The sequence below is a fragment of the Varanus komodoensis genome, unplaced genomic scaffold, assembly GCF_004798865.1.
Source record: "Varanus komodoensis strain SLA01 unplaced genomic scaffold, ASM479886v1 scaffold1, whole genome shotgun sequence".
Lineage (NCBI taxonomy): Eukaryota > Metazoa > Chordata > Lepidosauria > Squamata > Varanidae > Varanus > Varanus komodoensis.
In genome coordinates, this window is record NW_025335268.1 from 122,815,167 (window position 1) to 122,829,052 (window position 13,886).

Here is a 13,886-nt window from a genome sequence, read left to right on the forward strand (position 1 = left end):
TCTGAGAGGTCCAGGAGGACCAACAGGGACGCACTCCCCCTATCTCTCTCCCTGCACAGGCCATTATACAGGGCGACCAAGGCAGATTCAGTACCATACCCAGGTCTGAAGCCAGACTGAAATGGGTCCAGATAATCAGTTTCATCCAAGAGTGCTTGGAGTTGTCCCGCCACCACCCGCTCTAACACCTTGCCCAAGAACAGGATGTTGGCCACCGGTCTGTAATTGGTGGCCATCTCTAGATCCAGGGATGCCTTCTTTAGGAATGGCCGGACTACTGCCTCCTTCAAAGGGGCAGGTATCCGGCCGTCCCTCAGAGAGACGTTGACAACCTCCAGGATCCAGGCCCCTATCCCGTGCTTGGCTTTGTTAAGTAGCCAAGATGGGCAAGGGTCCAATAAGCAGGTGGTGGGACGTACTTGTCCAAGCACCTTGTCCACATCATCAGGCCGCAACAACTGAAACTCATCCATCAATTTTGGACCAGACGGCAACATTGGCCCAGAAGGCTCTGAGTCACTAGTGGAGTCCAGCTCGTGACGAATCTGAGCAATTTTCTCCTTAAAATGCTTGGCAAAGTTGTCACGGTGGGGTAGCACAAGGTCTTTTTTGGGGCCAGCATGTACCAGTCCTTGTACCACCCGAAAGAGCTCTGCCAGACGGCATTGTGCGGAGGCAATGGAAGCAGAGAAGAATTTCTTTTTTGCCGCCCTCACCACCACAGCATAGGCTCGATAATGAGCTCTCACTGTGTACACACACACACACACAATATATAAGGTTCATCCTAGATAGGGAGTAGATAATTTCATGCCTGTGGGCACCAGTGTATCATTTGGACACCTTTCCTAGTGGCTGCTGAGTTGCTCTAACCGTTCCACTTTTTTAACATAAGAAATGTTTTTACCCAGTTAGGATTGCTTCAAAGTAAGGAGAGAGCTTCTATCTACTGCCATTTTCATTTCCACAAATCTCTCTTGAGCCACAGGGATATTCTTAGGAAATGAAGATGGCAGGCAGCTGCAGGCCAATACATTCTTCTGCAGCACACCCAGCCAACTTGGGAGTCAGGGAAGCCAGTGGAGGCTGGCAAGGAGCCAGCTGGAGAGCAGTTTGGAGTGTTGGGGAGGGTTATATGCTTGTACATTTGAATGGATGGGGGCTGCATGTGTAAGAAAGAGAGAGGAAGAAATGGTTTAGAGGGATTTTGGAGAGAACCTGAAAGAGTGGGTGTGTTTTCTCATGTGCTTCAAGAAGGGATGTATGTATGTGTGTTCAGGTGTTTAAGCATGATGAATACATGGATGCTTGCACTTGTGTGAACTAGAGTTGCAATGAACCCTATTAGAATCCATCCCTCCAAGCGTTCACAGGCTTCCTCTTATGCTTTGGCTGGTCTTCCAAAGTGAGCCAAGCCGAGAGGAAGTTTGTGAATGCTCATGGACCACTGGCTGTTCAACTGACAACCTCCTTCTGCCATTAGCTGCAGCAATCCAAAAGGTGCTGCAGCTGGCATGGAAAAGGGATGCTGTTTGTGCATTGGTCACAGGAGACTTCTCTCCCGGCAAGCCCCTTATGATCAGCCTTCTTCAACATCAGTTGCCATGCTCAAATGGTGGCTACTCCTGGCGTGCAAGAGGGGCTCTGCTTGCACAGTGCATGGAACTCAATTCCCAGCAAGTGCTCCACAAATGCTGGGTATGCTTGCAGGAACTTGGGACTCTGGGCTATTGCAAGTCCAGGAAGCAAGCCCAGCCAAGCCCACCTCCCTTCAACTGTGAACAGTCAGCAGAAAGGCTACCAAACACCTTCCCTTTGTTTCCCTCCAACCATGTCTGTGAACAGATGAAGGGAGGGGGGGGTGCATGAGAGTGAGTGAGAAAGAGCAAGCACAAGTAAGCGCATAAATATACAAGCATTAAGGCAAGGTGAGAGTATTTGTGGATTGTGATCCAAAGAAAGAGATGCAGGAAATGAGTAGGCTGCTGGGGAGGGACATCCATCTTCTCTGAAACTGGGTTCTGTTAGCAATGAAAGCTGTGAGATCAAAGGGGTTGTTCACTGTTTGGGGGCTCAGATTCTGCCTTTTGGTCAAATTACTAGACCTTTGTGACTAGCCTAACTTTCCACATTATACATCCTGTAGTATGTTCAGTACAGTTTCTCAACTTGTCAAATGCGCCCATAGGATCAAAAAGGGCTACTTATGTTGTTGTACATGCACTTAATTATAGAGACTTCCTACAACATAGTTCATAGGAAATCTTTCCTGCAAATGCATAAAAGCTATAGCAAGCTGTTTTTCCACCACTTACTTAAACTATATAAGATCAGAAACAATATTTTGGAACTACAAAACACAACAGTTTATACTCTGTTCATAAGCTTCTTGCAGACTCGTACAGCTATCCAACTGTTGTCCAATTAAAGTATTAAAAATGAATGTATTACATATTAACAATGCTTGCAGTACTATAGCTACTTTATGCCTATTAATACCTTATCTACCTCCTTCAGAATGAGCTAATCTGTACATATAAAAAGTACCTGCAGAGCCAGAGGGAGGGGGGGCTCCAGATCTTTGCCACTCTGTTGCTTCTGCAGCCAGTCTGCGGATGTACTGGTCATTCACACACAGCAGAATGTTTTCTGGTTTAATATCAGTATGGATGATTCGACACTTAGCATGCAAATACTCCAGCCCTTGCAAAACCTGTGGAATGAATACAAGACAATGAAAAATTATATTTAGGAGACATAACACATTGATGGAGCAACTTGAAAGTATACCGAAAAGAGCCAGAATCCAGTAGTTAAGTGTATGATATGACCAAAGCCTTGCTGAAATATAGAGAGATTCTGGATTCATTTATAAAGTGATCAATAAGAAACTATAGTAAAATGGGCCTTCTTCTTGAGATCGTCAATCTACTATTACTTGAACAAGAATTTCTGTTCAATTTAGTATTCTTCTTTCTGCTTTGTCTGAGCTCCCCCATCCTCCCCAGATTTAACTGTGTAATGTGGCAGGGGGAGGGAGGAAAAAGAGACATCCATCCATCTTCCACAGTCAGCAGAAAGGCTACCAAACACTTTCCCTTTGTTTCCCTCCAACCACGTCTGTGTCTCATTGCCTCTAAGCCTAAATTAAAAACAGAAACAAAATAACATGTACTCCACAAAACATACATGAACCTGTATCAAAATAAATGCAATAGTCATGGAGCCGAATGAGGCACACATGTACAGCCTTTTTCTATCACAGAATCTTCTTAGAATTTTGCACTCTTGAGGCAAACCTATCTCATCTTTCTTAATGGCTCTGTTTCACTTTTAAAGCAATCAGAACAGTGTCGTTGTCTTTGCTTTTGGATGAAATAACAACTTGGAAACTAAAAGGCAGCAATAAAACTCTTGAATTGCCCACCACTTCACATCAATTGCTTACTATTCTTAAACACTGTGTACAGAGGGCTTAATGTTCCTTCTGAGGATCCTAGAGCAAATGGACAATGGGATTTTCACCAAGGCAAGGTCACAGTGCAATTTAGAACTGTTCTGTCAACAGCAACTGTCAAGATAGAGCACAAAGCATTTCCAGCTGCATGACTGAGCACCACACGTATTCTACCGTATATGCGTCACCAAAGCATAAAGCTGAACTCTAGCCTACTGTAAAGAACCTCTTTACACTTCAAGCAAATTTTAGCAAAATAGTTATAACTTAGGTAGAACATGCCTGGTGAATAATTTTTTTTACACATAGTAGTGGAAGCCCTTGATAATTTGATTTGATGATCCATTTCAGAAGGTGGTGCCCTAAAACTTCAAAAACCATACAAATATCTGTAGTTGAGTCAAGGTTGAATTTGCTGGGATAGCATCTGCCATTAATAAAAATATAGCCACTCTCAAATATTCATGATTACTTACTATATGTTCCTTTGCCCCCTAAACTTTCTGTACGTCATTTTTTACAGTAACTGTAGAAAAGCCATTCTGTGATAGAACCACATTAGGAAATATGGCTTGTGTTACTGTAATCATTAATAGACCTACACACTTTCTCCAGTAAGCTCGATGTACACAGACATATCAGCCCCCCTTTAAAAGCTTCCTCTCCACTTCTAGAAATTCCTCAACCATTCACAGTTAGGAGGGAGGGAGGGAGGGAGAGAATGTGCAGTTAAAGATCAGTGTTATGTATTGGTTTGTTTTAAAGACTGTGACTTTTAACTAGCATCTGTAGGCAGACCAGGATGAGCTTGCTAAATAGCTGCCAACAAGTCTGATAATAAGCCTTAAAGTCCCAATTAGAGCGTCACGTTTTTATTATATGTTGAGAATTGACAGATAATTTGCATTATTTGCTGCCATTACATCAACAGCTCTGCAAGATTTTTCACTGAAATCTATGCCCTTGTGGCCTGTTCTATGAAAAGGATACGGGAACCATTTACTCCTGAGATTTTGAAGTCATCTAATAGCTGAACCACCCTTTCTCTGTTTGGATCGTTTGGGTCAGTGTTGCGGACCTGTAGAGAGAAAAAGCAATAACAGCATCACCAGAAGAAATTATTTAATGAAGATCCAGTCCCCTCTTCAGGTTTCTGAGATGCTCTCCAGATTCTTATTCTACTTACTTCATTTTAGGAAATTGAAGAATCAAACATTTCTGACTGTTTTGGATACATGGGTTCATACGTCCACAGATTCCTGCTTCCTATGTAACCCTGCTTTAAATCCCAACTGAAAAACCTGTTTTAAATTTACTCCCACATTAAAGAAATGCTGTCTCAGAAGTTGTACTTAAGGCTGATCTATCACATGAGCCCATCTTTCCCTCTCAGCTTCTCCATAAAAATCTCCGAAAACATATGGCTGGATACATGAAAGTAAGGGTACCAACTACACTAACATGTTGACAGGATATCCAAGTAATGACAAGAGGACGAATACCTGATTTGAGATTACCTGAACCACTCTCCTAGATTATAATTGCTATGTTCTATCATCTTTTCAAATGTCACAGGAATCAAAGTGAAACGTACCCTTTACAGATTAATGAAAAACAATAAAATGCTTTATTTCTGCATCTACACAGTGTTGTCCTTCTCATCTATCAAGAAAAAACAAACCTGTCAGAATGATGTGATATTAATGTTCTCAAAGCATATACAATTTAAAGTTTTCTGTGGTGGTGCCCCAGCTATGGAACCTGCTCCCCAGAGAGGTGCACCTCACATCAATGTTTGATTCCTTTCAGTACCAAGCCAAAACCATTTTATTCACCCAGTATTTTAATGAATGAATGTATGGAATGGTCTATTTTGTGCATTTTGGTGCATTTTTATGTACTGAAAATTATGTTTTATTTAAATGTTGGGTTTTTTTGTCTTTCAGTAAGAAGTCTAGAGATCCATCTCAGATATAAGATGGGATAAAAATGTTTTAAATAAATAAATGATGCACTTGAAAAATTGTGGATACTCACTGATTTTAGCAGTTTGATTTCATCCAATGCTGTTTCTGTATAATGTTCAGCACTCTTTACAACTTTCATTGCCACAAATCTCTTCCCCCTAAAAGCACACAAGGTTTAGTATAGCACTGTTTTCGGGGATCAGCCAAAAATAAACAGATTAAGACCTGAATGCTCAGAATCATTTCCTCTGAAAAACTGTAAAAATAGTTTGATCTTGAACAATTAGAAAACGTCAGCTAAATAGAAGAAATAATATGCAATGGTGGATCACATCACTGCACAGCTTGAGCATAGCACTGTTACGATTCTATTTATAAAATAGGTTAGATGAATGCTCTAAATTTGAAAACTGGTAGGAACTTGATAAGGAAAAATCTCAAACTGGTTTATAAGAGTGTTGAGCAACTAGCAGAAATTTCATTCAAAAAGCGAAGACTTACTGGATGTCCCAAGACAACCACACCGTGGAAAAGTGTCCCCATCCCAACTTCCGGATCACATGGTATCTTCCATTGAACAGATCTCCTATTTTTACAAGATGATAGCCCCCTAGAGAATGTAAAGACAGTTAAGAGGTCAAGAAAACACAGAGATGTTGTCAGTTTTTAATGGCAAACAAAACACTGTTTGACAGTACATGGCTGCTAAGAAAGGCCTGTCCTTTACTCATTTTGGTAATTAATCCTATGCAAATAAACCCCAACAGCTTACTAAACACTGAATGTAGTCCCAGTACATAGTGGATGAAGCATTTGTTTCTCCACTCTCTGGAGAGCTAATAGCCCTACAATGTGCAATGTACAATATTCCGCTCTCAGACCAACATGACTATCTGCAGGAGGAAATGTCCAACTGGTTGATTTTCCTACTAAAAGTACCCTAAAGGTATAATCATTGGTATGTTTAGACAGAAAAAAGCCCTACTTCTTCCAGCTGACTGGGGATGATGGGAGCTAAGGGATTTTTTAATTGTCTAAACATGCATAGACTTTGCCCTAAATGAAATTACATACCACTCTCCACAAAACTTTCCAACTGCCAGGTTAGCTAAGTAATGCTGGAGACAATGGTTTGGAGAAAGAGACAGACAATGGATCTGCTTATTATTAAATAACCCAAGAATTGGAGGGATGCATGTCACACACAAGCTACTTCCTGTCTGCATTAACAACTCTCAAATGCTGCCCTTGAGGGTTGTTTTTGTGACATACAGACAAAAAAAGTGCAGCTGGGGTTGTTCATGGCTTAATTCATGTGATGCTTATCTTCAGCAATGTGGAATTAAAAACAATGACACAAAGATAAGCATCTCTGTCAGGCATTTTTGCTCAATTTCCACATCCCATGTGTACTGTAATTGCCACCACCAAAATGATCTGCAAGGGGAATATAAACAGTGGGGAAACAATTCACACATCATAACCAACACTTAAAGTCATATGAGAGCTACTTCACGTAAAAAAGAGCCTTCTCACCTAGCATGGACCATATATACCCTCCTATGAGGGCTTCAGCCATTCACATTATAGGTAATGCCAGAATTGGACATGAGAGGCAGTTAAACAAGCATGTGTCTCATACTGCTGTCTCCATTTTGAAAATCTGCCACTATATACAGGTTATTCTGCTCTGTACAATGAGAAGGTAACTAGTATTTACTCTCACTGGAAAATGGTTCAGACCTCCTTGATTCAAGGAAACATCTGTAACATGTTCTTCCTACAAAATGTGCAACTTTAGAGCAACCAACACATAGGGCACAATATGTATATTATTCATACAGGCAGTAGATTACCACTATAGGAGGGGGAGAACCTGTGGTCATCCAAATGATGCCAGACTTCAATGCCCATCAACACTGCCACCAGAGCCATTGGTCAGAGAAGATATGCATTTTACTCAAATAATGTGTAGAGAGTTCCTGCTCCTGCATTAGTAACTATTCCTGCAACAGCTGGCTCCAGATCTCTTGCCAACTGCACAGGGTAAGGAGGGCAGATCAGCAGCTAAAGGAAAGGTAATCAATGAGTGATGTTAGGCAATTTGCCACAATTTAAATAGTAGGGGTTGAAGATAAGGACAAAAGTCAAGTCAGGAAAATGGCTTGCTATTTTACTTCCCCCACCAAAAGGAATCCCATATGCCAACTCTTATGGGGAGTGGTAGGCCTTGTACCTTGTAGCAGCACTTGTAGTCTCCTAAGCCAGGTGAAGGAAGCCTCACTGCCCTACTCAGGTGCACAGGCTGGGGGCTTCCCACCTCTTCCCTAAGCTATATGCCTCTTTGATTACCTCAACTCAAACACCTTTAGAAGTGCCCCAAAACAACTACTTCTATATTAAAAAAGGGGGGGAGAGATCATTTGATTGGCTCCGTGCTCAACCAATGAGAATGAGGCAATCAGTTTTAGGACTATGTGTTGGCAACCCTGTAACACTTGCTGTTCAACAAACTATGGGTCAACCTTTACCCTACAAATGAATTCAACAGATTCCCTGATTTTGTGAAAAAATATCCACCCAAATACACTGTAATTACTTTGAGCACTAATCAGAATTACTTTTCAAAATTCAGTCTTCCTTCTGACAGTTCACCTTCAGATTCAAAAGGACTAAGAGAGCCTGCTTTCTATGCAATACTTCTTCTGACCTCCTTATCGAGACACTGCACCACTATGACTCATAAGAACACCATGTCCTTTTAGGTCATCCAGTTGTTCATGTTACACCTACATAAGCTTCACTGCAGGGCTGCATTGTTAGCAGTTATTTCCATCTAGTTTTCAGAAGGAAAGGAATCTTTCAGAGCAAGTCTGTGAGCTCCAAGACAGCACCAGAGAATCCACAGGTTTCCCAATTCTGCTGTCAGAGACAGAACTCTTAGAACTACAAAAGAATTGGGAGGAATGTAATGAAGTTACAATGAAAGCTATCCTGACACCTCTCCAGTCTTCACCATCCCCCCTTTGAGGCACTTCAAATATACAGGAAAATAAACCTGTCTAGCAGAAATGCAGGGCAGGAGGACAGAGAAGTGGAGATTACCTCTGCCACTTTTTCCATTCCACATTAGATATTCATCAGCCTCCAAGTTCAAGGGTTTACAGCTACCACCATAGGATTGTGCTCTTACACTCCCTCAAAGTATATTTTTGCTTCTAGTCTTTAGCAATTACTGATTCAGATGAGGTGCACTAAGTGACAATACAAAACAAGGAAGCAATATCTTACTTTAAAAATACACATATGCTGAATGCATTTCTATTGAGCCTGTTTAGCTTTTCATTTATTTCTGGATCACTACACTAGATTGGACTATGGAAGAACTAAAAGCCACCCTTGTTTTTGAACACTCATTCATGGTTGCCATGGGTGACAAGCCATTTCAACCAGGCAAATTGGGTTGCAGGAGGAAGCGCTCCAACAGCCTATAGAAACACAGTGGGTTGGCAGGGGAGGCTGAGAGATGCATTCAACTGCTACATCTTCTGTGCGGGACGTGCAGGTGGTTAAGTCTCTTCCTGTGCACTCATGACAGCACCCAGGTGGGCTGGTAGTAAAGGGCTGCTGGGCCTCTTCTGCCAGCATGCTGCATTTCTAGCCTGGAATTCTTTTAATTAACCTTTTTACTCATGACTGAAGTTGGGTTGAAGTGCTCCATCTGTTCTCCACCAGATCCTCATGAATAAAAATCAGCTAATAAATACCTTTTGCAGCAACAGTGCTCTTGGGAGGCTAATTTACTAGGCTGCAATCAAGTACACTGCAGATGGCTTCACTTCACTAGCACAATGGACAGTCTCTCCCAACATTTTCTATCTTTGAGCAAACCAGAGCATGCAAATTGGGACTGGTCTCACCACTGTGGGTTCCCTCCAACTGGACTGAGTTCACTCCTACTTGCCACAAATTCGATCTCTGCGTGGGGCTAATCCAATCCTAATATTTCAAACAGCCTTTTTTATGGGGTGACAAGGCTTTGGGACTCCCACCACACTGCAGGTAGTGTCTCTAGCAGATTTTAATTTAGGGCATTAAATTACTGTATTTTTCGCTCTATAAGACGCACTTTTCCCCCCCTCAAAAGTAAGGGGAAATGTCTGTGCGTCTTAGAGAGCGAATGTGTGTGTGCCCGACGCCCGGGACGCTGCCGGCCACCTGCACCATGTGGCACCACCTGGCCGGCACACGCTCGGCACGCCCTGCTCCACCGCCCCCCCCTCCGGCGCAGGTGAGAGCTGTGCCGCTCACTCACGGGGAGCGGTGCAGAGGAGGAGGAGCCGTGGGCTTTAACCCGCCAGCCGCACGGAGAGACCGACTGCTCACCACCACTGCCCGGTAAGACCTGCTGCTGCCGCGCTGCCCGGAAGACCACCATCGGCATGCTGCCAGCCCAGCTGCACCACACCTGGCCGGCACGCGCTCAGCGTGCCCTGCTCCGCCCCCCTCCTCCGCGCAGGTGAGAGCTGTTCATCACAGGTCGGTGTGTGTTTTCAAATGGCAACCCGTCTTTTAATGCCCATGGGGAAGTGATGGGGAATGTGCCTGTGATTATCAGGAAGCTTTCCATGGATCTCTCCTCTAAAAACTAGGTGCGTCTAATGGTCAGGTGCGTCTTATAGAGCGAAAAATATGGTAAGCACATTTTAATTTAGGGCATTAAATTAGCATACTCCCTTATTTTGGCTTTAGCTTGCCATGTTTGTAGCTATATATTTGAGTGTTATGCCCTGGACCAATTTTCCTCCTTATTTTTTAAAAAAATTCTGATGTTAATTCTGCTATTTTGATATTGCCTTTGCAGTTAAAAGCATGAACACATTTAAAATAAAAATAAATGTTAATACCTAAAATAACACACTTATTTTTCCGTTACTAACACATTTGATTTGTTTTACAAACAAAAACCTAGTCCATTGAATGACTGAGTTTATTATAAAACAACATTAGGTCTATTAATCCATGAAATAATCTGTATAAATGAGATATCATGTCCATGAACAAAGCAAATTCACTATTTGGCCTATACACAAAGGATTTCAAGCATCCTTAGCTACTGGTCTAAAATTAAAGCAAAGAAGTTGCAAAACGATGACCTCCCACCTTTGCAATAATCATTGGGATCTTCTTGCTCATCATCATCTGATCCCAGGATTTCCTCTTCTTGCTCAGGAATATCATTCTCCGAATGGGTGGCAGGGCCTCGATGCTGAGTTTCAGGCCTGAGGGACATGATACATTTATAAGCCATAAGCTTGACTTCATCTGAGCACTCAACAACGGAGGAAGAAAGGCTAACACAAAGATTAAGGTTCCATTTGAGGATGGATAATAACAGGCTTTTAAAAGTTCCTTTTTTCCCTTTTAGGTTACATTCCAAGAAAATTGTTCCTGAAAACTGAGCAAACTTTGGAGGCCACCTCTGCTGCAGCACATGGACTGACACAGGTCAGCACCATGATTAGAAACAAGTGGTGATGGCTCACAGAACTCTTCTAATAAAACCATCTGTTGGTGGGTTTAATGTGGATGAAAAAATCTGGATTTCAGAATTCTTTTCTAGAGATAGCCCTTTAGAGTAGCTTCACGTCCTTTATCATCTTATGGAAGATAACCACATACTTTTCAACCTTGCAAAAAACTCAGTGGACTTCCAGACAGGAGAACCCCATCTTTGAAAGTTCTTCAACATAATAATGTAATAAAGGTGAATGAAAAAACCCACTTTTGACTAGGGAAAAACAATTGTGTACATCATGCTTCGACTGTTATAGCGACTCAATTCATATTGTAAATTTTCTATAATGACCAAAAAAAAAAACAAGCTAATTTTATTAACCGCTTGGAATTACTGAAGGTTTTTTCCTTTTACAATGTAACTACATAATAATTGTCTAAAACAACAAATAGTCATCATTTACACATCTAGAACCTGGTGAAAACATTTTGAAGTGAAATCTCCTCTCAGCATATCATGTAGATTCACTTTAATTTCCTACATATTTCTTTGGCAAAAATTACAAGTCAAATTTGCATAGAAAGCCTAATTCAAACATAACACACATAGGGATAACATAAACCTGACTGTAAAGTGGTGTAGTTTAATATGAGCGTTGACAGCTCCAGGCGATGAAAAAAATAGAATGCTAATCAATAAATTCTGAACTTGGAGAAAAAATGAATATGGACAAAATCAATATGATCCATCTGAAAGCCACACCCATCTCAGCAAAGCTATTTTTGTTAATTACATCATACATGCCAGAACAATCGTTAAGCCATATTATTATTTTTTATTTATTTAGGATTATATAGTACTTTAATTAGGCTACACTTTAAGGAACACAAGAACAATGAATTAGATTTAGTTGGGTCTTGGTGTAATAAGCCAATCAAAGATGCTGTATGAAATGCAACAAATATTCTGTAATTACTCATCTCACGAGAAGCACAATTTTCTTGCACCAAGGAAGTTACTAGAAATCCTTCATAAAGCTTTTGAGAACTGCTGTGAACCTCTAAAGGAAGTCAAAATGCCATATCACACAGACTAAAGACTTTAACATTTTTGCAATTAAGTATTTCAAATCCTTACATTTTTAAAACAAGTGATTTCTCAGTCAGTAAAATACACTAACACTGCAAAGACATGATTGCATTTCAAAGACAATACTGTCACTACTACAGTTTGGAAAGTATGAGTACTTTTACTATTTAATCCTTAAATATACTCAGTCCAATCTCCACAATTGCTTCTGCCCCACCCCTTCTAAAATGTGCTCCAAATCTTTATAGTTGCAGGCCAGAACAGTAAAATATGCATATACTGTACAAATACTTTGGAACCAAAAAGTGGATTCCTATAAAGAAAATCAATGATCTATTCTAGTAAATTGGTTAATCAGAACACAGAAAACCATAGAAGCATCTTCCCATCTATTTCTGCCTTTCAAAAAATTCATAAGCCACCTCACAAGAAGGGACAAAAGGCTGAGATACTTTCCAATGAATAAAACTGCTTCATGGCTAGGAACACATCAAATTTTAAAAGAAGCTGTGAAAGCATCTGTTGTAGTATACAAGAACATTTTGCAGCCATCCACTCTAATAAGCACTGAAAACTTCTGAATATCTACTTGCTTTTGCAGCTTAGCTTCAATGGATTCATTCTCAAGCTAACTGTCTGATAAAGATTATGAGCCAAGAGCTGGGGGAATAACAATTGAGTTAGTATTCTAAGGAAGATTTATGTGCTTTCAAAAGTCCTTGCTGAGGTAATCAACCCTTTTTCTAATATAACTGCAAGGAAAGAAAGGAATGCATACCTGCATGAAGCACGGACTCCCATTGATAAAGGTATCTCTGAAGATGGACTAACAGTTTTCGAAAGAGCCATCAAAAATCAAATGGCTCACTGGTCCAGGTAATGGAGTGCATGAATTGCAAGCAGGGTGCTGGCTGTTCCTAAACACAGCAAAGCTCTTGTGCAGAAGCAAGAGAAAAGGAATCTGCCTCCACCACCTAGCTGCAGATGCACAGCACTGCATTGCAGGTAAATGGCTTGCAGCATCACTGGAGAGGGTTGATCTCAGCTGATTTGCTTCCTGCAAAATTTAGCCACATTCCAGAATGACCAGAGATTTTCTATAGTCCTGTGATGCTTACCACCTTTTAAAGTCTTGCCAGAGGCACACCTCTGCCCTTTAGTTTTTCATTCCCTAAACTAAGAACTCACCGCATTTCCTGTTCAATAAATCACTTCCTTAAACTGGATGGCGGGGTGGGGGAGGGGGAACCACCATCACAGTAACTGCTTTTAATTATAGGAGCTCTACGGCCAGTGTATGAACACGTTTTCAAAATACCAAACTCATTGGTGCCAGAAACTCATTTTAGATGTCCATGACTCTTCTAACTCTTCCTAAAACAATTATATAAAATAGAGAAAGAACATGTTTCATAAAATCTTTATCCCACAAATTTTCACTAAGAGAGAAACAAGCTGGACAAATAAGTGCTCTTATGCTATAATGTTGTACTTCTGTTAAATATTTACCCTTTTGAATCAAATGTAAGAAGCAATGGAGACCTGAAAAGGCACGGAAAAGTATTATAAGAAGCAAGATGAAATTGAAATGTACGCTCTGGATAATTTGTGGTCAGCAGCTCCTCTTGCAAACCAACTCAAGTTCCAACCTGCACATCTTATTCATGAAAGAGGTACTCACTCGCTCTGTGATATCTGAACAGCCCATGGTAGACTGTTGCCTTCTCCTCTGGCAGATTTACTCTGAAGGAGAACTGAACCTCTTGTCTGCAAGTTAACCTGCCCTGTTTCAGTTGGAGCTTACACCTTCACACAGCTACCTGCAATTCCTCCTCTCAAACAGATCTGCTTGCAA

At 41.1% G+C, this 13,886-nt stretch overlaps 1 protein-coding gene across 1 annotated transcript in view; it reads right to left on the reverse strand.

Annotated features, from left to right (window-relative positions):
- Nucleotides 1–13,886, reverse strand: part of SRPK1 (SRSF protein kinase 1) — a 33,912-nt gene that overhangs the window by 14,059 nt on the left and 5,967 nt on the right. Inside the window, exons 3-8 of the mRNA XM_044443730.1 lie at nucleotides 10,588–10,706; nucleotides 5,926–6,034; nucleotides 5,495–5,582; nucleotides 4,448–4,535; nucleotides 3,740–3,846; nucleotides 2,548–2,713 (exon numbers count right to left, since the gene is read on the reverse strand). Of these exons, the coding sequence (XP_044299665.1) occupies nucleotides 2,548–2,713; nucleotides 3,740–3,846; nucleotides 4,448–4,535; nucleotides 5,495–5,582; nucleotides 5,926–6,034; nucleotides 10,588–10,706 (677 nt within the window). The remainder of the gene's footprint in view (nucleotides 1–2,547; nucleotides 2,714–3,739; nucleotides 3,847–4,447; nucleotides 4,536–5,494; nucleotides 5,583–5,925; nucleotides 6,035–10,587; nucleotides 10,707–13,886) is intronic.